Raw genomic sequence first — 23,771 nt, forward strand, 5'->3', positions numbered from 1 at the left:
CACAGAGATGTAGCCAGCTTCCCTGACACCTCCCAACCTGCTGCTGTACCTCGAGTCCCTGAGTGGGGTGTGGGAGTCCTGCTGGGTCATGGACAGGAAGTCAGTAACATCTATGGTCCCTTCTTCTAGCTCTTCCTCCTCATCCTCCTCTTCCTCTCGGCCCAAGGAGCGAGAGAGACCCCCAGGGCCCCCCGGCCGGATGCTCTCAGGATTCAGCTGCCGCCAGGAAGTGGGGGGCATGGTGGGCTCCGGCCGCCACCAGCTGTCAGCCGGTGAGCCGAAGCGATCAGCTAGTACTCGGTATTTGGCTGCATCAAACAGCTCGTTCCGGGGACCCAGCAGACCCCAGCCCTGGGGGGTAAAAAGGGGCACTGTGAGGGTCCATCCATCCCAACCCGCAGTGTCCCTGAACTGTGCCTGTCTCCACACCAAGACCCCTGGGTGGCAGCGATGATTCATCTGTTACAAGCTTTGGTTCCTAGTCTACAAGCAGATAGACGGCAGATGACAAAGTAAATGCTCTACAGAAAAACAACACAAAAATCCTCCCAGGAAGGGCAGGAGCAGACACACTGACACTGTGACCTAACAACGTGGTGGACAAGACAGAAAGGTGCAGCCACACCACAAACTGACCTTCAACACAAAGGCCAACATTCTACAGAAATAATGGGAGGGGGAGAATCTACGTCATTTATAACAAACAAAAAGAGAAAAAAATGTAGAACACAGCTCCCCTCATTCCTAGAGATAATGTCCATTAAAATTAAAACATTTTCTAGTCACTCCCATCTTTCAGCCAAACAACAGGCAGGTCGAATAACACGGAGGCACTCTCCAAAGAATCAACCATGGAAGATTTCAAGGGTAGCATCTGGCTAGATATAAAGCTCAGAAGTCAAGAAGGGGTAGCACAGAGGATTAGTGGAAACATAGGGAGGCAGTGGGGAAAGTGATTATATTGTAAACAGTATGAACTAATTAATGTCCTCAAACAAAATATATATAAATGGCTGAATAAAAACCAGTTTACTCTGCAAACTTTCACTCAAATCACAATGAAAGAAGGAAAACAGAACCAGCACCCTTTTCTGAGTCTTTAGTTTATGCAAAGCAAAATGCCGGTCTCTGCAAGTTGGGCACTGCCAGGAAAGTCAAGGCCAGGTCCCTGCCCTTGAAAAGCTTATTATCTAGTGAAACTGTGGAGCAGAAATGCAGACAAGCAGCTTCTGAGGAACGATGTACCCAAGAAACTAAAACGAGGATAAGGAAAGCTCAGCTTCAGGAAGAATCTCCAGACGGTGAGGAGGATTTTGATGTGGGGAAAGCAGAGAACGGTGGAACCCACTGAGGGGCAGCAAGAAGAGTGCAGCACGCATCTAACAGGAGGCCTGTGTGGTGGACAATACACACCAGAGCCCAGAACATCAGGTAGGCCTCATTCAGCCCAACTCAGGACAGAGTGATCGGTGAGCACGCTTTTCCCCTCAGGTGTCTGAAATAGTAAATGTTATTTAAAATACTTTTCCCAAAACTCTCACTCACAACACAAGGAGCTCTAGTCATTTGGTGTGTTCCGTGTTAGGCTGCAAAGCAAAAGGTCAGCAGTTCGAACCCATTAGTCACCCAGAGGAGGAAGATGAACAATTGTCTTCCCTCAAGAACTTAATGGAAACCCGATGGAGGTTGGGGAGTGAGAAGTGGCCCAGTAAGAATGGGTGGACATTCAAAACCCACACCAAAAAACCCTATCACCTAGGATAAACTTAAAAAGTACAAAGACTGGTATTTTATTTTATAAAACCCTAGCAAATAACCAAAATTCTGGGAGAGACTCTAAGACGTTTTACGTCTGTGACCAAAGCCCTCCTCAATTTACTCCTACACGTAATATCATGCCCACCAACATCTGGACAGGATATAGGGCCTCTGACACCTTGATTCTCAAGTCCCTGGGGGAGATAAACTGGGAACAGGGAGATTCTGCGCAGAGTTGGGATGGCAGATGCCCGCTGTGCTCGTCCCCAGCGTTCGTCCAGCTGACCACACAGAAGCCTCTCAGAGGCTGCCCTGCCTGCCATCTGCTGCCCAGCTTCCTCACGGGTGCTTCACTCTTGAAGAGATGTATGTGATGATACAGAAAAGAAACCAAAGTGACCCTCCTACTCGGGCTGCCACAGCAGGAGAGCATGTTTCCCCGCCCCCCTGTCACACAGGCCCTACCTGGCCTGGCGTCTCTGCCTGCTCTCACCCCTTCACCACTCTGACTGTTCCTGAGGGCAAAGTGGGTCACGCCACTGCATCAATCAATCAATCAATCACCCCTTGGCTGAAATTAAAAATCCTACCTGGGACTTTCACAGCTTTGGGGACCTGCCCCATTGCCCTCCTCCCTATCCACCCACTCTTGGCTACTCAGCACCAGGGCTCACAGTCCAAGCAGTTCCTCAGCCAGCCGGGCTCACACCTCTCTGCCTGGGTCTGAAGTCCCAGCTCCACCGCCACTCTGAGAAGAGCACTAACAGTCACCTTTGTGCTGCCATCATGTCACACCAGCATGAAGGAGGAGACGCATGCAGAGAAGACACATGGCGAGACCACAAGACTCAGTGACCGGCTCCTCTAGGAATCTCGGAGGACAGGGGAGAGTCAACCGCGGGCGCAGACACCATGGGCACAGACAGCGAAGGCGCAGAGACCCACCGCAGGTGCAGACACTGGGGACATGAAAGGCTATGAACAGAGAATGGGAGGGAGGAGTGTGATAAAGAATAGGTTCAGGAAGAATGGGTTTAGCTTGCCTTCAAATAGCCAGGCAGAGCAGTTTCCAAACTCGACACCTCTGGGCAGGCTACCTGCATGCTATGGGAGGTGGCTGGGTACATCGCTGGACACCCAGCAGCAACCCTTGCTTCTCTCCCTTACATGCCCCAACTGTGACACTCAAAAAGGTCTCCACGTACTGTCAAATACTGGCTGGGGTGGGGCAACAAGGACAAAATCAACCCATGTTGAGAACCACCAAGGCAGAGCTAATATATAGGAAATGGGTTTTTGAGACATTCAATAAGGAGGCAGCACTGAACCAAGAGGAGCTAAGACTTCCTCAGGAACAGGTAAGAAAGAACAGTTGTTGATCAAGGTGGTGGTGGTTGCTGTTATGTGTTGATGAAGGTATGAGAAGAAAAGGAGTAGAGAGCGACCCAGAGAAAAGAGAGAAGCTGCTGTAATCCAGGGGCCAAGAAGAGACATCGATCTGTATCGAAACCACACCACCTCAGGCAGAAGCCCCCAGAAGGCTGCAGTCACGCAGCACTCACCTCACAGGCATGGTAGGTGCCAGGAACTGTGAAAACAAAAGCGTGACCAGAAGCCAGAGAGACAAGAGGCAGCAAAGTCACCAGAATAAACACTAACCACCAGCACAGAGCTGTCTGCAGTAGAAGCAGGATGGAGGGAAGGGATCAGAACACTGAAGCATTTCTGAGGCCACAGAAAAGAATCAGAGAAGAAAATTCTGAAAATTAAATAGTTTGTTGAGAAGAAACAGGGAAAGAGAAGAGAGAGAAAAAAAGAGAGATGGGTTACACGGTGGCTCAGGAAAGGGACAGAGAGATTCTTCCCCCTCAGACACAGGACGGAGGGAGGCCAGGAGACCACGAGCGAGGAGCTGAGGGAGTACACGTGCCCTGGCTTGTCTCTGTTAGAGCAGGGAAAACGAACTGAGAAGAGTCACAGCTGGCAGAGCCAATGTGAAGTCCATCAGGACGGACTGAAAAGGTGCTGGGCAAAGATCAAGAAATGCTCCAGGAGGCAATCAAAACTCTGAAAGTGGCCCATGCCCAACCGGTGGGAAGTAAGAGAATCGAGTTTCCATCCCAAATAATAAAGACCTATGTGGCTACAAAAGGAGCTCAGTAGTGCAGTAGGTTACCTTGCACTGCTAACCAAAAGGTCAGTGGTTCAAATCCACCAGCTGCTATGAGAAGGGATCGACTCAGCCACAGTGGGATTTGGCTAAAGAGGAAAAACTCCACACAAAATAATGGAGAAAGAAACACTGAAACTAACAAATATAAGCACTGTGCAGTATCTTCACTGCCTACAGTGACCTTCCAGCAGGTTTCTGAGGCCACAAATCGTACAGAAAGGACTGCCTCACCTTTCTCCCACAGAGCTGGTGGATTCAAACCACTGACCTTTACATTACCAGCAAAACTTGCTAACACACTGTGATAACAAACCACTACACAAGGAGTGTACTTCATAGAGGTTTACTTTCTGCAACTGCAGAAAGATAATTACAGTGGGCAGGGGTGGAATCTTTCCCTCACTGCTTGAACAGCAAAAGAAGAACCACATGAGGGAAGGGCTCAGCACAGTGGCTGAAGTGCCTATCAACTTCCACCAAGCTGGACCTGGCATCAGAGAGTCGTGGGAGAAGGGGCAAACCGTTCCCCAGGTGACAGTCTACAGGCTTCAGGGGAGAGTCACCTTGAAAAGCTGGCAGGCTGCGGCGGCCGCCTGTCGCTCAGCGTCAATCTTCTTGCTGCCATAACCTTCCACCTCCACGCTCTTGGGCCACTTTATGTGCAGGGTAACTTTCTGGGAAAGAAAAGAGAAGAGTGAAGACCCTTGCTGACCACGTGGAGACAATGGCAAAGCTGTGGTTCTCATGGCTGCTGTGCGCTAGGCTCAGAGGTCACCCCTTACAAAGCTCTAGTTCCCTCACCCTCAGCACATGCTTCCTTGCTTCATGTTTTGTGCTTCCTCAGCTACTATGCTTAAACTGAAGGCAAAGTGGCACTCCTCTTTATCTTGTGAAATCTACAGAACTGTTTGCCTGCCCACTTCTATGTGTCCCAAGCCTCGTAAAAATGTCAGCGGCAAGAGTGCTGACTGTCAGTGCCAAACCTCTGAGGTCCCAGTCAGTTGGTGGGGAACAAAGTCAGGACAGAGGCCTGGGACATGGCGAGATCTCCTTGCCTCCCCTGTCCTGTTTCCAGAAATTTGGGACAAGTATTTTCTAACTCTTCTTCAAATATAGCTTTGCACTGAGATTTTCTGTTGAACTAGTTTCAATTTTGAAGGCCCACTCTATAGCCTTCTTCACAAAAAGAAAACAAAACAAAGAAACTGGGGGGTGGGGGCGGGCAATCTATCTCCTTGAAGTCAAACTAATGCTTCTCCTGGCCCTAAGGGCAGTTACCTTTTTCTTCGGTCCATTTGTGTGCACGTAGACCAGTTTGTCTTTTGCATGTGAGATGCCAAGGGCTCTTCCTATCACACTGTTGAGAAGGTTTTTGGGCTGTGGGAACTCTTTTAATAGGTCCCTAGAAGCTAGGGAAATAAGAAGAAATGCATTAATGGAACCAACCCCACAGGTTTGGAACTTAGAGCTAGACTCTCAAGATGTTGGTTTCTGACCTCAAACCACCCAGAACATCTTGGAAAAAGAGACTAGCCCCAGTCTACAGGGAAGAATGAGGTTCAGATCTGGATAATCATCTTCTGAAGAACTCTCAGTGGCCCACACATCACACAAGGACCCAGCCAGCACCCTGTTTCCCATCCAAGCTTGATTTAACACACCAATTACAGAAGCCTAGATGACTAAAAACCACTTCTAATCTGATCATGGGGGGGGTGGGGGAGGAGGGGAGAGGAAAACACTAAACACAAAAGAGGGGAAAAACACCACACAGACACACATACAAACTAGAGATGAAGGTAATCCAAGGGCTTTCTTAAACTGAACACACACAAAAAAGGATTAGCCTCATGTCGATCAAGAGTCTGAAAACCAGATCCCAACTCTCAGTGGTGCCTTAGAACCCTGCAAAACACTCCCCATGAACCACCTTCTCGGCTGAGACCTCCAAAGCTGAGACGTGGGATGAGCTGCTCTCTGAACACTGCGGATCAAGTGGCGGCAGAATGTGACTGACAGCACAAGTAGTACCTCACTTCTTTATTATTAATGTTTTAATAGATACCAGAACACAAATGAGCAACATACACACCCAGTGGTGGCTAAGCAAGACAGTCTAATGAGACCACAAAGAAGTCAGAACAAATTATTATCTGCTTTGAATTTTTGATGGAAATCAAATGTTTTCAGCAATAGAAGTAATTTTTAAGGAGAGGAGGGGAAAAGTTGTAAGCAATATGGGGTTTTGTAGAATTAATGGGACACTTATGTTCCCAGGGGTTTCTAGTGTTGGGGTTGGCTGGATGAGGCCCATTTCTTCAGCTTCACAGTTATACAGGCCCCACCAGATGGATGTACCAATACTAGGAAAGCAATTGTCCATTCATCCCCAAAGGCAGAAAAGAGAGTAAGTGGGCACTATACATCTCACAAAAATACAATGGGCAAACCATTCAAGTGGCCATTTGGTAACTGTAGGGTCACAGGTGGGAAGTCTATTCATTCTCTGTCAGTCTTTTGCCTTTTCAAATTTAAACCAGCTGTAAAAAGTAATCTTTGCAAAAAAAAAAAAAAAAGTAATCTTTGCGGGGTGTGCGCCTGCATGTATCCTAATCACCTTGGGAGCTTTTTACCAGCATTGGACACCCTGATCCCCACATGGCACGTTGGGAAAGGTTCTGTACTTTGAAAAAGCTCCTCTGGGAATTTTGACGTAAACCTTTGCTGCCTAGATGGACAGGGAAAAGCAGAAAGAGCCAGGGCCTATTTCCTTACCCTGTCCACTGGGGAGGGGGGCGGGGGGTCCCGCCTGGTTCTTGTAAAACCACCAAGAATCAATCAGTACCTCAGGCTAAAAGGGATTCCAAAACTGGACGCAAATGTGGCGCACCTGAACTTGACCCAGAGATAAGACACATGCCCCAGTTTCACCCCATGTACTGTTCAAAACACACAGACCGGGGGTCCACCGCGGCAGTCCTCGGTTTTGGGTGCACAGTGGGCTCTTTGCCACATATGCAGGTGCATCCTTCCCTCGACAAGCCCATCCGGAGCTCGGCGTCTGTTTCCTCCGCTCCCTCGAGGCTGGCACCTCTCACCCACTCCGGGCAGACGGAGGGGCGCCTACCCCGACCTCCGCGCTCTCAGGGTTCATTCGGGCCTGTCTCACCAGGAGCTTTCTACAGCAGCAGAGCTCAAGCCCGCCAAGTGAAGGCGGTCCCGGCCACTACCGGGACCGGGGACCCCGACCTGCGCCCCTGGCTCTGCCATCCCGCTTGTCAACGGAGCAGCGGCGGCCCTCCGCCGGGCTGCTGCCGCCCTCACCGTTTACCACGCTCCCGTCGCCGGTTTCGGGGGGAGCCGCGCCCCCATCCGTGCCATCCGTGTGGTCGGGCCGGGCGCAGCCTGACGAGAGGCCTCGCGAGTGTCTGTGTCGCCAGGCAGCGCGGGCGCCGGGCAATCGTAGGTGCGGAGAGATCCCGGCAGCCAAAGACACGAGCATCCCGGCGGCCGCCATCGCACTCCCGTCGACCCCCGCGGCCTTGGAGCAATAAGGGCGCGAGCGGGTGGCTGCGCGCGCGCGCCCCCTACCGTCCCGGCGGACCCGCGTCCGGGCTCCAGGCACCGCCGATTCCTCCCGGCATATCCAAAACCCGCGGGATGTGGAAGAATGAGGTTTTTCAGAAACAGTACCGGACCACAATTGCGTTCTGGACACGGAGCGCAAAATAACTGCTAATCTCAAGCAGTCCATCTCATTTAAAGGTTTGCAACATACATCTAGGAGACGACCGGGAGCCAGGGCACAGAAAGCATCCTGAACACAAACAGACCAGATGTGATTCCCAGGGCAAAGGTGAAAACATCTGAGCTTCACAGCCCTCAGCACCCTGTGCCAGGATCTGAGCTGCTGTTCCTCATCTGTATGAAAACCAGGGGGTTTTCCCTTTTGCCAGGATCTGCCAACTTCAGTAGGAGGGCCTTGTGGCAGATGAGAATGAGACCAGAACTTCCAACTAGTTCCCTCCAGTTTGATGCCCTACTAGAACCTGTATTTCTGCTCTGGCTGCTTAGGTAAGAAATTGTGCTGCCAACACAAAGGTATAAAGTTCTAATCCACCAGCTGCTCTGCGGGGGAAAGATGAGCAGTCACCTCCCTTGCTATATACTGCGTCTGAAAACCTGCTGGCAGGTTAGCTATGGGTCAGACTCAAAGGTACACAACACCCACCTTAGATACACTGGTGCAGATTCAGACGGAATACGTATGTTGGGAGAAGGGACAGTACAAAGCAAAGTGCCTCAAGGTCTGAGGCCCCTCAGAAAGAAGCCTTGGTCAGAGGTTGACAATATGGTTAAACTGAGGGAGGTGTTTTGTTTTTTTCTCATTCTAGAAGCGAGTCTGAAGATCCTCCAGGGGGTCTGTTAAAACATTTCTCCAGGCAGAAACCACCTCTGAAGTGTCCTACTTACATATCAGGTTCGGAATGGGGCCTGAGAGTCTGCATTCCTAACTAGCTCCCAGGTGATGTTGCTGCTGCTAATCTGCAGACCACACTCTGAGATCCACAGGTCTAGGGAAGGAATGTGGGAACCGAGTCCTAGTACTTGGGTTTAGTCCCAACTCCATTGCTTGCTAGCTGTTTCACTAAGTGAAAAAAAAAAAAATTAGGATATACTTGGATTAGTCATTTTGTATGTCTGTAGTATGCTTTGTGGCACTGTGCTTAGGTAATTAACTGCATACCAAAAGATCAGAGGTTTGAACTCATCAGCTACTCTGGGAGAAAGAGGATGTATCACCTTCCATAGAGATTGATGTCCATGGAAACCCTGCAGGGCCGCTGGCTCCGTCCTACAGAGTTGGTATAAGGCTGAAGTGGCTCAGTGGGAGTGGGTGGGGAGAGTGTGGATACTGGCTGTTAAGAGAGGCTCCAGTGTTAAGGTTTGAAACATCAGGGGACAGGTTTCTTGGAGACCCAAAGCAGAGTGGGGCAGCCTCAATTCCAGCTGCCTCCAGGGCCTCCTTGAAGGGTTTTCTCAGAATGAGTGGGAAAGACAGGATAAAAGGAGATTGTCTGGCCTCACAAAAAGACACCAGCATCTCTATGAGATACTCTACCCAAATCAGCAATACTGGGATGGCAATCTTGTGTCTGAGTATGATTTTCCAGCACTTTGTACTTGAGCAGGTAACACTCAGTTTGCCAAATACCTAGGCATCCATCCATTCCACTTTCAGAGACCTTTTCAAAGATAATTAGCAACCTAAATTCCCCCAAAGAATCGAGAAACTTACTGAGCCTGGTAGTGGCAACAGGTGCTGAGGCTATCTGAAAACCAAAGGGAATCATGACCTAGAGAGAAGGAACCTGGACAGCAGGACCTAACTCCTTGGTGGGATGTTCTTAAGGCCCTGCGAGCAGTGTCCTGTTCTGACAGCCACTGAGCATCAGGTGAAAATGGCGTAACTTCTTGGATTTGCTACCAAAAGAAGCCAATGTGAGGAGGTAGATGTAAAGCGAGATTGGTCCTAAGTTATTTGTTCAAACTAGGTGATAGGAATATGGGGCTTCACTATATTATCTTTTCCACTTTTAAAGACAGAAAATATATTTAAGATACATGTTTGAAATTTTATGGGGGAGAAAACATAAAAAACCAACATCAGCTGATGTCAACCAAATAGATGCTCAGGGAACTCTGGGACCCTTTTTCCTACTTCATTTTCTTCAACAGCTGATAGCACCCAGAGCAAATACTTCACCTCCACAAACTTCATTGTGTCTTGTAAAATTAGGACGGCTTCTTAAAACAATTCCTGGAAATCTGGTTCTCCCAGAATCCTTCTTCCCCATTGGTCTAGAGCAGGAGTAGGCAAACTATAGCCTGCAGACCAACTCTAGCCCACTAGCTGTTTTATAAATGAAATTTTATTGCAACATACCCATCCTTGTTGATTTAGAAATTACCTCTGTTTGCTTTCAAGCTACAATAGGAATGTTGAGTTCCTGCAACAGAGACTGCACGGTCACAAACCCTAAAATATTTACTAGTGGAACCTGCAGTTTGCTGGCCTCTGCTTTAGGGGTCCTGAAGAACATTAGAGGAGCTTAGGTATGCCCCCCTTGCCCCAAGACCCTCTGCCAGGAACCTTTCCCTTCCGCCACATTCTCTGAGGAGAGAAAGTTGACTCCTTTGCCTGTGAAAAGGAGGAAAGTTGTGAAAAAAGGGTTTACTGGCTCAGAGATCTCTCCATCCACTTGCAATGCATAGATGCCCATGTCATCTAGTCCTAAGTGCTAAGCAAGTTGAAAAGAATCTGCTGAATACACAGGATAATGCTTCAGGAGCCTAAACTTTGGAGGCACCAGGAAAAGGCAACAGGAGGAAGCCCAGGATAGTGCAGGTTCTGGGCACCAACCAGAGAACTTCTGAAGGGAGAGCATGAGAAACCAAAGACAGCTGAAGAAATCAGGGGTCACAGCCAATATTATTATGACAACTTAATTCCGTACTAGTTAGATATTTGATAGGTGGTCAGAGTGCCAAGAAATGGTTCATTTAGTTGGTGATCCCAGCCTCTAACCCACTCAGGTTACCTGTCCTCACAGGTATTTCCTTCCAAATATGTGAAGCCATAAGGGACCTTGAGGTGAGTGACCACATCAAGAAGGGACAGCGTCATATGAGGAATCCTGCCAGAGGGAGTGTTATTCTACCTTAATTCTTGGTGTTCTAGGTCTCAGATCAGGGTGGGGGTGGGATTGAGATTAACAGGGGATATTTAGAAATTAATTTCTTGATTAATGCAACATGGTTAACCTTGAAAGAAAGTCTTGGTAACAGATTTGCAATGGAGAAGAAAAGGGAGGTTATAGCCTCTTTTCTATTTCAAATCTGATTCTGAAGTGGCCACCACTGTTTGCTGGGCGTCATGACGTTCATTATTAGAACACCACCTCACACCTCCTCCTTAAAGGCAGAGGCATCAGAGAAGACTCTACGAATTAGAAAGCATGGTGGAAAGACCCAACAGTCCTAGGTGGGCTCAGAGTTGCACTGTGAGGGAGAAACAGAGGCAAGAATCCGTGTTAGCTGAGAGAGAGATAGAAAAGGCAAAGATGTGCACACCTACAGACGGATGCCTTCCGCCAGCCTGGCTGTGAGGAAACAACGTCAGGCTAATGAGATCGGTGTTGCTCTGAGGAAGAGAGACCATGGCTTCTGCTGAGCTGCCCCACTGCGGCCAGCAGCTCACCCCCAGTGCCAGTGCTCTCCTCTGTATAAACCGTGCCACCTAGTGCACCCCGACTAACCATTTTCAAGTTCAGCCAAAGCACGCCTGACACTCTCAGAGCCACTCACCTGCCATGTTGGAAATGTTAACGTTCAGCCTTTTCGAGTTACAGGGCATTTTAAGGAAGGAGAAGAAAGAAAAAAGGGCAATCAACTCTTATTTTGGCAATGGTCAGGGGGTGTTATTTCTTTAATACTTAAGTTAAATGGTGAGAGGGGTGGAAGTCCTTACTTCTAGGTAGCTGTCCACAGTCACTGCAGCAGGGCATGGGGACTGCATGGGAACGTGCCACCATATGCCCACAGACTGAAGTGCTCTCTGCTCCCCATACCTTTTTTGAGCTCTTGACCTTCAAAGCACTTTACATATAAATTCTAAAGTGGACAACTTGTTTCAAATTGAGGCAAAGAGTCTCTGACCTAAAATCATGCTTTTTTACTAGGCAGCTGGGGAGGGATGTGAATAGGTGGCCTAAGAGGAAGAGAGGAGGGCCTGACAGAACAAAAAGAAGGCTGCTAGCACTTAGCACACCTAGAAGAGAGCTAAGGCTGAGGGGAAAGAGGAGACATTCCCATGCAGAGATGCTTCCCTGGGTCCTATAATGGCCCTGCCCCTGGGTACCAGTGAGACCTGGGGTGAACTGTCACTTATCTAAGGGCTGCCCAATCAAAAGGAAAGCCCACCCTGCCAGATAGATGAGAAAGCAGATTTTAATGTCAGTAAAGTGCTTTGAGGTGCTGGGGAAGGTAGAGAAGCTGGACATCCCAAAGTTTGCAAGATGGAGGCCACTGGGCCAAGTCACGGCTTTCTGTTCTGGCTCTGCTACAAGCTTCCTGCTGTCTCTGAACCACCGGGGCCAGCGGTGGCCTAGGGGCCTCAAGGACTCAAGCCCTGGAGGTTCTCCGAGCTGGTGCTGAACACCCAGAATGACCCTAGGCTCCCAACCACACTGAAGAGAGCCACGGCCAACCCATGAGTCAGGATCTTGAGATAACCCAGCTCTTTCCAAGTTTCCTTTCCCTCCTCAAGGCTCAAAACTCTGCTCCACACTTGTTTCCCAGAGGCCCCAAGGGCCCCATTGCTATCCACCTTCCTCCGACATTATCCCTATTCCAAGTCCTAAATCAGCTGATGCTGGTCTCTTACCTCGAGAGATGGTGCCTCCAGGAGCGGGGTTGACACACATGGGTGGAAGGCGGGCTGGGGGAAGTTTGCACTGACGTTGCCTGTGCTGGGTCCGATCTGGGGGAGGGAGGGGAAGAAGAGAGGGCATTAGGGCAACGTATTCTCACATCTTACAGTTACAGACCCCGGGAACTGACTCTCCCCCAGAGCATCCGTGAGGAGTTTTGGGCAATGGATGGTATTAGCAGCCAACTGCATCTTCTGAGAAATGGTGCCAACAATGCCACACAGGAGAAGCAATCTTCTTTTCCAGATGGGATACGTGATGGTTTAGGAGGGATCTCTGCTTAGCTCTCAAAAAAGTCATCAAACTCTCCTAAGCCATTCCCTTCAACTCCCTCTGTGAGTTCAACATCTATTCATTGCGCATACTTCTCTCAAGGTTTCAATTATGAGGAGGAGAGAGGATAGCAGGTGAAAGCTAAAAGCCAAGGCACGTGTAGGCCCAGAGGATTACTGGTGTTCTGTTGATGGTAGCTATGCCTGCACTGGTGTATTCCCCTGGTGGCCACCTTAGCCACCGGATCCCAAGTCATTCTCTGTCTTTAAGAACTGGACAAGAGATATGTTAATGACTACCGAGATCCTCCTAGAAAGCCAAGATCATGTCCACAGTCATGTCCACACTTGCCAATTCTCCTCTCTGAGTAAGCTGCCACTCCAAATTTGCTGGGACATTAAATGCTATTCTCTCAAAGGCCTACAAAGCATACTTTTAAGGAGTTCTAAGATTTTGACATACATAAACTAAAATTAAGACTCTCACTGAGTCTTTTCCACAGGAAAGTAGAAATGAGTAGTTAAGGAAGCCTTAAGTTCTTTTAAGCCACTTAAAACATCAGAGGTGAAAACATCAGAGATCCACTAGTCTGGGGGGAAAGGTACAGAAGCTCTTCATTCTTGCCCAGTGTTTTCTGGATACTGAATTGAAAGGGACAAACGGGAGAAACAGCACACACACTACACGCCTAAGACGCAGTCTATTCTGCTCCAATGAAACCCATTTCTCTCATGCACCTCAGCTCACATGCAACTATAAACAGGGAATGACAGTCACATATGAACCCAGGTTCAAGAATTCAAAAATTCTCATAGAATCTAGACTTTATGAAGCCATTCAGACTGAGTGAACCCCAAAACTACTGCCCTGAAACAATCTTTAAATCTTAAACTGAGCATATCCTTTGAAGTCTTCTTAAAATCAAACAATACTTTGTAACTTAAAATAGGAAAGGATGTCTGCCTTGAGGTTTCTGCTCCATTAAAGACCCATCTATTAAAAAAAAAAATAAAATAAAGACCCATCTACGTGGGAGGAAACGGATAACAGCAATTGGAAAGATTAGTGAAGGAGGTCAGAGGGCAGTGGGTTCATGGTAATGGAGATGAACAACTCAGAAGATGTGGGTGAGACCAGTTACAGGGATGAGAAGGGAGGGCAAGGGGGTAAAAATTAACAGATAAGATGGGGGAAAGGAAAGATAATATGCAATAGAGGGGGTAAGACACTGTAATGAACTAATTACATTAATCAGTTGTCATCAAAGTTATAAAATGTGTAAAAATGATCGAATGAAAAGCCAGTGACTAATAATATTTCATTCAAATTTAAAAAAGAAAATCAAAAAAGGAAAGGAGGGTGAGGATGGCCGTACAACTCAAACACAATCAACACCACTTAGAACATCTGGAATATGTTTTGCACTTATATAGATTTTCAACAACAATTAACAGTAAGTTAAAAGAAGAACATTGGTTCTAATGTGATTCTTCTAAGTCAAGGAGAGAAGAAAAATTCTTCAGTTACATTTTTGAAAAATCAAAAGTGAACAGCTATATAGCAGAAGAATGTAACAACTTTCAAATACGTGTACCCCAGTGAAAAAGCTGAACTGGCAAAGTGAGAGACAGATGCGTACGGACAACAAAAACAGAACAGCTACTTATGTACAACCACACATCTCTGGGATTTGCTTTCTTGACTGATGAGGTCATAGTTTTACAGGACATCTCAGTTAGCTGTCCTAGTAACAGGTATAGTTCTTCTGTTCTGCTCAAGTTCCTTTCATAATGCCTACGGTCTTAAAAGTTAGCAAGTAGCTGTCCAGTGCATAGCACAGGTCTCTAATTGCTTGAAACAAGAGATGAAGAAGTTAAGAGGAAGAAGAAGGTACTAAATGTTTGGCTAATTGCCTCTATGAATTATCGCCTCCTTTACCATGAGACCAGAAGGACTGGACAATGTTCAACTAATCTGTCTGAATATTTCAAAGATTACATAGACAAATCTTCATCAAAAAGATGAAAATACAGAATAGAATTTTAAATCCTCAGAAAATCCAGATTATTGCCCTGAAATTATTTATGTGTGGTCATTGAGAATATAGATATAACCCCCAAAGGTTCCCATGTAATCTGTCAAATTGCTATTGCCAGTTGGATCTCATTAAGATAACGGCAAATGTTAAAGGCAGACTTTTTCACCCTCACTCGTTAACCCAAACTATTTCATTTGGGTTTAAGAAAACCTCAGTGAATATTTTTTATTTAAGGTCTAAAGAAAGATTATCTCAAGGCAGTAGTTTCAAGAGTGCAGGTAATCCTCACAACTCCAGGAAGTCGGATGGTTACTGTTGTACCATCGCTGACTACTCCTCTTAGTGACTTTGCCCCATCCTGGGCCCTTCACAAGGCCACTGTTGTCACCACTGTAACAGTCCAGCTAGTTGAGGGTTTTCCTTTATTGAGCTGACCCTCGACCTTTCCCAGCATGGTGTCTCTTTCCTCTTGGCATTCTACTTAAAGTAGGGGAGATAACATTTCACGTCCTTGCCTCTAAGGTGCACTGCCTCTGCCCGCACTTCTCCCAAGACAGATTGGTTGGGGGTTTTGACAGCCCTTGGGATATTCAGAATCTCTGAGTTCACAGAGCCAGAAGTCTATGACAATTTGAAATGTTGTTCTGTAGTTTCCCCTTTTGATTATTCTATAGAATCTCCGATCAATCTTTGTTCAGTAATTGTAACTGAGCACTATTCAGTTCTTCTGGCTCTGATATGATCTTTATACCTTAAACCAAAAATATCCTGTGAAGTCTTCTTAAAACCAAACAAGAGTTTAGCTTAACTTGTCAAGACTGTCAGCCTCGAGCACTCTGCTCTTTTAAGAACTAAGTGGGAGCAAAGTGGCAAAAGTAAGTGGAGAAAGTAGAGAGGAAGGGCAATGAGTTTACGTTAACGGGCAGGAACAACTCCGAAAAGCAGAGTGAGAAAACTTGCACACCTCCCAGAATATCACCGGATTGCAGATGTAGAAACTGGTGATTGTATCAACAACAACAACAAACGTGCATTCGCTGTACACTCTTCAATGTTTCAGTATTTTTGAAAAGTTCCATAACAGAGAGTTGGGGATGGGGAGTGAGTACTTGTACTCAAGGCCGCCTGCACCGTACACGCTCCTGAACAGCAGCCGCGCTGGCTCACGGCTCAGCATCCACCTGCCCTGCCTCAGCATCTGTGCTCGTCAGAATGCCTGCGGTGCATGTCCAGCAGCACACCGAGCTGTGTGTCTAGGTGGTCCGAAGCCTCTTCACAGCTACTAATTACTGCTTTCATCACTCTGGTTCATCACACTCTGGTTAGGGAGTTCTCGTTGCATAGTCCCAACTCCATCTTCCCCATACAGCCTTATCACACAGGTGTATGACTTTGCCAAAAATACCAAGCATGTGCACAGTGTTATAGCAGGAATGCCTAGAGGGATTCCCAGAACACAGTGCCCAGGATCCAAGTTGACCTTGGAACAAAATCCAGCTCTGCCTGACACTAAGGTTGGAAATGACCAGTCCAATCTCTCCGTTCATGGTTAAGGCAGGCTCCCACTTACATCCAGGGATGCTGAATTCAATGGAAAAGAATATATGATTTGACAATTATTTGTTATCTCATTAAAGCATTTTCAGCAATGGGGGACAGGGGGTAGTTCTGGCAATGTCACAACATCACTGAGGCCTCTTCTGACCAAAGAGCTCGAGGAAAAGCAAACATTCTGGCTGCTGACCCAGGGTTTCTCAAAGTCTTGCTCTGCTCATGCTCTTAGTGGTGTGGGCCTGATGGTCTTACAGCTGACAGGACAGAAACCTGCAGGTAACTTAACAGGCACATGTGCATTCTAGATGGGGAGGAGTCAGCAGTTCTGTTGAACTATGTAATAGAAAAGATAGTAGCCACAGGACCCAGGGAGTCACTGTTCAGAGTGCTGAGTGGAATTTCTATAGCCATTATTATCAGAACCATCAAACAGTCCATTCCATTGAGATTGCACGCTCCAGTGTGCCAGGAAGCATCTCTAAAATATAGCTGTCCACCTCCTAGCACCTTGTACACAGCAGGTATGCATTCACGCAGCCTCGGAGCCCACAGTGACCTTATAGGACAGACAGAACTGTCCATAGAGTCTCCTAGCCAGTAATCTCTACAGAAGCCGACTGCTGCATCCTTCTCCAAAAGAGGGTAATGGCTGGTAAATCTGAACCCATCCTCTGATTTCCCACCAAGCACTTAACCACTATGCTACCAGGGCTCTTCCATGATACTGTAAGGAACAAACATGTAAAAAGATGACCTCATAAGAGATAAAGAACAATCCCATGAACTTGGCACAACACTACACATAACAAAAGCTAAGGCCGCAGTACACATTACAAGTGGTACCTGTAGTCAGAAGATAAGAGAGGGCATCAGCCTCACAGTCAGAGAACTGTAGAGAGGTTTGCCTGAGGGAAACTAGTCAAGCTGATGACATTTTCTGATTAAAGCTCCTCCCTGAGCTCTCTCCAACCATGAAAGAATTGTTGCTAAGAAAACACTTACCTGTGTGGAAAGCAAGGCCCAATATCAGATTCTAGTGTGTCCTGAAGCTACTTACCAATGACATAGATTGTGCGTTTATAGGTATTGGCCCCTGCTCTAAGCTCTTTACATGTATTAACTCATCTGATCCTTAGGGCAATCCTATGACACAGGTACTATGATTCAGCTCACTAAAATCATGAGGACATGGAGGCTGAGAGAACCGGCTACGTACCCAACCCGCCCCAGCCAGCTGAGGCAGGGCTGAGACTGGAACCAGGCATCTGGCTCTGAAGCCTCTGTTCAGTGAGGCTCTGCTGCTTCCCATTGACCCGAAGGCTAACAATGTCCACTCCTAGAAAGGAAAATCAATCACAAATGCTGGAAGGGCATGTTACCCTGATGCCTGCTCACCTGGACCATCTCCCTGTCACACCCCAGTGTTTAAAAACGTAGAGGAAAGAAGGCTCGTGATTTTATTGGGCTTTCTAATGCTTTTCAAAATCAGGATTATTAAATTCAGAGATACCTCTCTCAAGGAAAATATCTCTTGTCATTCTCCTTTTCCAAGTGAGTGGACCACAAAACCCACTGATTAAGAGATATATGCAAAGGAATTAATGAGATTTTGTTTCCAGCTTAACATGTGTTGTCTATATTAATCTCAAGTTCAGTTTTCCTTTTTCAGACACAATTACCCAACAAAATATCAGAACAGCAGAGACTAATTTTTTTCATGTCATATGAAAGTAAGAAGAAAACAAAGAGACAGGAAGCAGAGGCTCTGAGGCTGGCACATCTGGGCCATTCAAGGTATTACAATAGCATTAGTTGGCCAGGGTTCCCAGGCCTACAGGAATGTAACTTGGAGACACAGCTGGGAGGATCTCTTTATCAGAAGTCATGGAAAAGTTATTGTTATCATTTTTTTCTGAAATATGTTCAGACAAAAACCATGGGATATAGTCCTTCAGCCCAGGCTATGGGCCTTTCACCCCTCATTTTTTTGAGGGGGAAAAGCCACACTCCTGTTTAAGTCATACAAAGTCCTCTAGCACCTGACCCCTAAAGCCCTTATCAACTACATCACTTCCTATAAGCAGCCTTTGAAGAACTTTTCCCTATAGCCCTGCCACAGTGCTTAACTCTAATTGCCCTATAGTTCTGCCACAGTGCTCATCTTTAACCCTAATACTGTCCTTGCCGCTTCTACTAGAGGGAACTGCTGTTAAGACTCATGTCACCTTGCCACTATTTCTAAGACCACTAATATAATAAGAATTCAAAGTACTAGGCAAGGGGTGACAGTGGGTTTTAAGTTCCACAAAAGTGGATAAGAAAAGACTTGAGAAAGTCATTCAGCAAGGTATCCAAGAACTACACGCTGGTGAGGGATATTCACAGCTGCCCATCACAAGGACAAGGGGCAGGACGTCACAAGCACATTTATATCCTTACCTTTTCTGAATGAGTCCAGGCTGAACATTTCTGGCCAGGAGGAAAAGCTGGAATCCTGAGAAGGAGGAGGGCCAGAGGCAACGGTTAATATATTCCTGGTCCAGGAACACAGAGAAGATTTCAAAAACACAGGGAACATTGTCCAGAAGATGAGATAAAGGAAGCGCTTCTCTAAGAGCCCCAACTACTATTCCCCAAAAGGCGGGGGTGGGGGGCGCTCCACTGGAGTAATTACTACACGGCTTTGTTTGTTTCTAATTGAGAGCTTTTTCTTTTCTCTGACCTAAAGCTTTCTGAACCTTGTTAAACAAAAGAGGGTACATTTCATCACGAAAGACATACATTTCCACTTCCTCACAATACTTGCCTATTTCCTGGGACTTGTAAGGGAGGAAAAAAGTCTACATGGAGCCTTTTTTTTCCAAGAGATAGCAGGAAATGGAACTGATAACTGACAAACTGCTTTACAAGGCTTTCACAAAGCCTAATCATGTTCCAAGGGATGGATATGACTGATAGTATAAAAGAGCAACTGTACAGTGATTTGAAATAAAGTGTCTCAGAGAAGAGTGTCTGAGAAATGACAGATATCCAATTCAAGCTTGAATCTTGGTCAAAAGTTTTGGTACATTTGCTCATTAATACATGTAACTCAGGAATATACCAAGGGTGAAAAAATAGAAATAATAAGTAGCATCTCTGGTTTAACAATTTGTTTTAAAATATAGTCAAACTCAGATTTACTGATGTTGTATATAAGGTTTGGGTAGACTTGGTTTGGTTAGACTTTTGGTCTGGGTAGACTTTAGGTGCCTTAGTCTAAAAACATTTACACAGTATAATGTTTTATATCGGAATAACATACAACTCTATCAGGAGTCTACTGGGGCCTATACTCCTACTACTAGTTGTAATTCCCTCTCATTTTCAAATCTTGGGGAGGCAGGGGTTGGAGGGCTGACCTGGGGCCGAATCTTTCAGGTCCATAGCAGGTCTGCCCTGATGGCCTCCTCTCCCCCAGGGATGCCGGAAATTTCAGCCGAAAGGATATGGTAGCTCAGAGAGAAAACTTCAATGTAATATCAACAATGATAATACTTAGGAAATTACATTCTAGAGACTCCTCCTATCCAAATTTAAGAGTAAAAGGGTATATTTTGAGAGTCTAAGTTAAGAATATTTTAAGATCTAAATCATTCAAGTGATTTCATGAACACTTTCTGGCTAAAGAATTATAAGTTAATTTGTTCCTAAACACTGGCTTTGCTTTTAAAAAGTCTGTGACCTAAGGATTGGTAAACTTTTGTTGTACATATTCAAATATTAAAAGTCTTAAGCTTTGTTGCCTAGATAGTTTGTCACAACTATGCAACTCTGTTGTTACAGTGTGAAAACAGTCATAGGCAATATATAAATGAATGTGCATGGCTGGGTTTCAATAAAACTTTATGAATGATGTTAAAGGGGGAAAGTTCCTAATCTTCTATGGTAACAAAAGCTCAAATACCACTATCTTTTTCATTACAGGCTATAAAATATAGTATGATATTCAAGATAGGACATTTTAGAGAGACTTTACAGTTCTAAAGCATTTCATAACGATTTTTTAAAAAGCTATCTCCCTTGTCATGCAGTGGTATGTTTAAAAAAAACACTGTGGTTCAGTGCTTCTTAAATAATTTAAAGACCAGTCAAATTTTATGTCAAGAATTCTTGCATAATGAAACACCACTTAATTCCAGATAGAATCACTGTGGGAGAGATCCAAGATGGAGAAGTTCCACAACCACTTAAAAAGGGTATCCCTCATCTAACTCAACCATGAATGAATTTAATGCATGCCTCTGGCCTCAGTAGACCCTGTGTGCAAGGCTACATCAACTTACCTTACAAAAGCAGAGAAAGTCTCAGATTTTGTAGGCTTTTGAACTGGAGCTGAATTCTCTCCTTGCTATTCCTCATCCCGAGGTTAGACCTCCTCCTGGGAAGTACAATGCTGGGTCACTAAATTGGTGATCCCCAAAAGTGGAGAAAGTTGCTCCAATTTATAATTCATTCATTAACTCTAACAAGGGCAAATTTCGTTAGTGGCATGAAACACACACAGTGGGTATATTGGCCTCATTTCAGGGCCAGCCATGACCCACGCTAGACCATCAAATATAAGCTCTCCTACACCAGCACCTGTAAAATACCAAGAAAAAAGTCATGGTAAAGAGGGTCTTATGGGCCTGAAATGCATTTTAGCCAAAACCAGAGCAAAACTTGCTTCCTTTATGAATTCTGACTCCATAGAATATAAGCCAATCCAAGGTAGGTAAAGAAGCTACAGCGAAACCTGAAAGAGTTGGACCTCCAAAGACTGACTGACTTGTTTATTCTATCTCTTAAATTTTCCATTTCTGACAGGGTACTGTCAACACTTTTCCATCTCTGACAGATTTCCACATTGCACAAGTTCCAACTTTTGCAGGTTTTATGGCATAATGCTATTCTAGATTGGGGAAAATAATACAGCTAAATGTCAAAGAGGGAGATCTGGTGGCCGAGCGGCAAGGAGTTGCATTGCCAATCCAAAAATACAGGGATACAAAGATACAGCCAATCCAGCTGCTTCATGGGAGAAAAGATGGGTAATCAACTGACAAGAGGGTTGGCTATGAGTCAATTCTGACTCTATAGCACATAACAATCACAACCAAGGTCAAATAGCATTATTACAGTTTGCAAAGTACTTCCCACAGACTTTATCTTATTGAATCCATCAACGACCCAGTGGGGTAGAAATGATATTTTCCCGAGAAGGAAATTAAGGCACCGTTTCCACAACTTATCCAAGATCCTGTTGTTAACAGAGCACTGGGCAGGCTGGACATGTACACTTAAGTATTCTGATTTGAAAGGTATCCAGTTTATACTACACTGTTTTTTCTTATTTCCAAGCATGATGCCCCCGTGTAGGTAACATTCTTTAAAATACCATTTTGTATAGACATCTTCAAAGTGTTCGAAAGGATGACCAGAGTCCAAGAGCTGATTAAAACTTTGGTCCAAAATCACATAGTGTAAAACACTGCAGAGTACAAATAACTTTGGGAGAGAAAAAGCCAAAAACCTACAGAGGCAAAAAAATGCAGCAAAGAATGCAACTCCTGCATATTCAACACTGACACAAAGAACACTATCAAAATTCCCAAAGGACAGAACAGGAACCGTGCTCCCTCTTGAAAGCTCCCAGATACTTAAAGAGATTTACATGTAAATTGCAATAGTACAGACTCCAAATGACAGTGAGGTCATTGCCCCCCCCCCCTCGAAACTCTCAAGAAAACCACCAAAGTCTCTCCCTTAGGCCACGCAAGAGTTAAGAGACTGAAACTGGTCATTTGCAGACCACTTGCTACAAAGTATGGCAAGTCCCTGCGGATTAGGGCTGCAAAGTAGGGCAGCCCCAACCTTGCAAAATCGCATTTAAAGTGACCAACATTCCACATGAGGACTAGATAGCATGCTGTCGGCATACTCTTGGCTTGGTAGTTCTAAGGACCCCTGGGACTTCAGTTCACTGCAAACAAAGGACCCAACATGCATTAGGTCTTCCCCTGCGAAATGGGGCAAGTCACCACCAGCAAACAAAGAACACATCACCCCTTGGCCTCCCCTAGTGACACGATAGGTGCAGAAGTGGGCAAACCAGGGAAACCAAGATGCATCAGGCCTTTTTCTGGACGAACGGTCCAGGAAGCACGGGGGTGCAGACAAAGGTCCCGGGGCACTCCAGGGGCTTACTCCAGGCCCTGCCTTGGGGAAACCGAGCATCCCATGAGGCGAGGGCGTCGTTGCGCCAATGAAGAGGCCTCTCTCGCGGCCCCCGCGGAACCCCTGGCTGCGAGGCCCGCCCCGGCGGACCGGTCTGGCCCCCGCCCCCGTCCCGGCTCCATGGCAACGGTAGGCCGAGCCCTGGCTGTCCACAGCCCGGCCCGGCCGGCTTCCCGGGCAGGCCTAGGATGCTCGGCCTGCTCCCCGGGCCTGCCCACTTCTCCTCCCCACTCTCCGCCAGGCCAGCAGTCAAGACTCGGACCCCTGCTCGCGCCGACCACCCCCGGCCACAGGAGGCTTCTCCAGGGGGCACGAAAGGGGAGAATAAAAAGCCCAATTCACCTGTTGTTACAGATGTGAAACAAGCCTCGGTGCACCGCGCATGAGCCGTGCCCCCCCCCCTTAAGGCGGCCGGACTACAACTCCCACTAGCGGCGGCGCGGCCCCTTCCGGCTCCCGCGGCGGAAGTTCCCCCGACCGCCCCACCGCTGAGTACCCTGCACCGTCGACCCGCTTCCCGTGCCAATTGCAGCGACTCCGCGGGTCTCGAGCTGGCTCCGCAATTAGGGTTCGCGGCAGCGGCCCAAGGCTCGCGGCGCCCGGCGGCCAACCAGCCGCGAGACCCCGGCGACAAGCCCAATGGGGAGCAAGCTGGCGGGCGGAGGCGGGACTTCCGGCGGGGTGACGCGAGGGTTAGGGGGGCGCGCGCGGGGTCTCTGGGGTTGCCGAGAGAGCGCGTTGTGGCGGCCGTGGTGGGTTTCAGGACGTTGTCCACTTTACGGCGACTTCGAGTGTAAGCGCGGTTAGGACCTGATATGTCCTGCGCACGTCCACTCCGTGGTTCACGAAGGATGAGCAGGTCAGGTTAGCACGGAGTCGAAAAACCTACCCCGGTCGGGCTCGGAGCCCACCCGCTTCCCCCGCCACTGCGGCTCATCTCTCCATCTCCCTTTTGATCTTCTGTTTTCTTAGGGAGGTGAGAATTCTTGCCTCACAGGGTTGTTGGGAGGGTGCAATAAACTTTATGGCATGTTGTAAAATGTGCAGCGCTAGAAGGAGGAGGAGGTGGCGTTTGCACAGAGGGGTCAGTGTGTAGCCAGGCCGCTGGGAAGGACACACCCCTGGCCCCGGCACCTTTTGGTGTGTTGTTTGGTGCCTTTGAGTAGAAGACTAAGACGCGAAGTGACCCTGTGAACGACAGATCCGAAAACCTTACCCTATTCTG

The 23,771-nt window shown here is 47.0% G+C and overlaps 1 protein-coding gene across 3 annotated transcripts in view; it reads right to left on the reverse strand.

Annotated features, from left to right (window-relative positions):
- DHX30 (DEAH (Asp-Glu-Ala-His) box helicase 30) overlaps positions 1 to 22,970 on the reverse strand; it is a 30,043-nt gene extending 7,073 nt beyond the window's left edge. Inside the window, exons 1-8 of one of the 3 annotated variants that reach the window (XM_006892947.1) lie at positions 22,889 to 22,970; positions 20,614 to 20,708; positions 18,728 to 18,782; positions 12,378 to 12,473; positions 11,300 to 11,328; positions 5,210 to 5,340; positions 4,495 to 4,605; positions 50 to 351 (exon numbers count right to left, since the gene is read on the reverse strand). In XM_006892947.1, coding sequence (XP_006893009.1) covers positions 50 to 351; positions 4,495 to 4,605; positions 5,210 to 5,340; positions 11,300 to 11,306 — 551 coding nt within the window. In that variant the 5' untranslated portion in view covers positions 11,307 to 11,328; positions 12,378 to 12,473; positions 18,728 to 18,782; positions 20,614 to 20,708; positions 22,889 to 22,970. Of the gene's footprint in view, positions 1 to 49; positions 352 to 4,494; positions 4,606 to 5,209; positions 5,341 to 7,255; positions 7,449 to 11,299; positions 11,329 to 12,377; positions 12,474 to 18,727; positions 18,783 to 20,613; positions 20,709 to 22,888 lie in introns of those variants that run through there. The other 2 variants (XM_006892946.1, XM_006892945.1) reach the window with 2 other exon arrangements.
- Between the last annotated feature and the right edge of the window lie 801 nt (positions 22,971 to 23,771).

Source organism: Elephantulus edwardii, unplaced genomic scaffold (genome assembly GCF_000299155.1).
Source record: "Elephantulus edwardii isolate Elephantulus edwardi_28Jun2011 unplaced genomic scaffold, EleEdw1.0 scaffold00121, whole genome shotgun sequence".
NCBI classification, from domain to species: domain Eukaryota; kingdom Metazoa; phylum Chordata; class Mammalia; order Macroscelidea; family Macroscelididae; genus Elephantulus; species Elephantulus edwardii.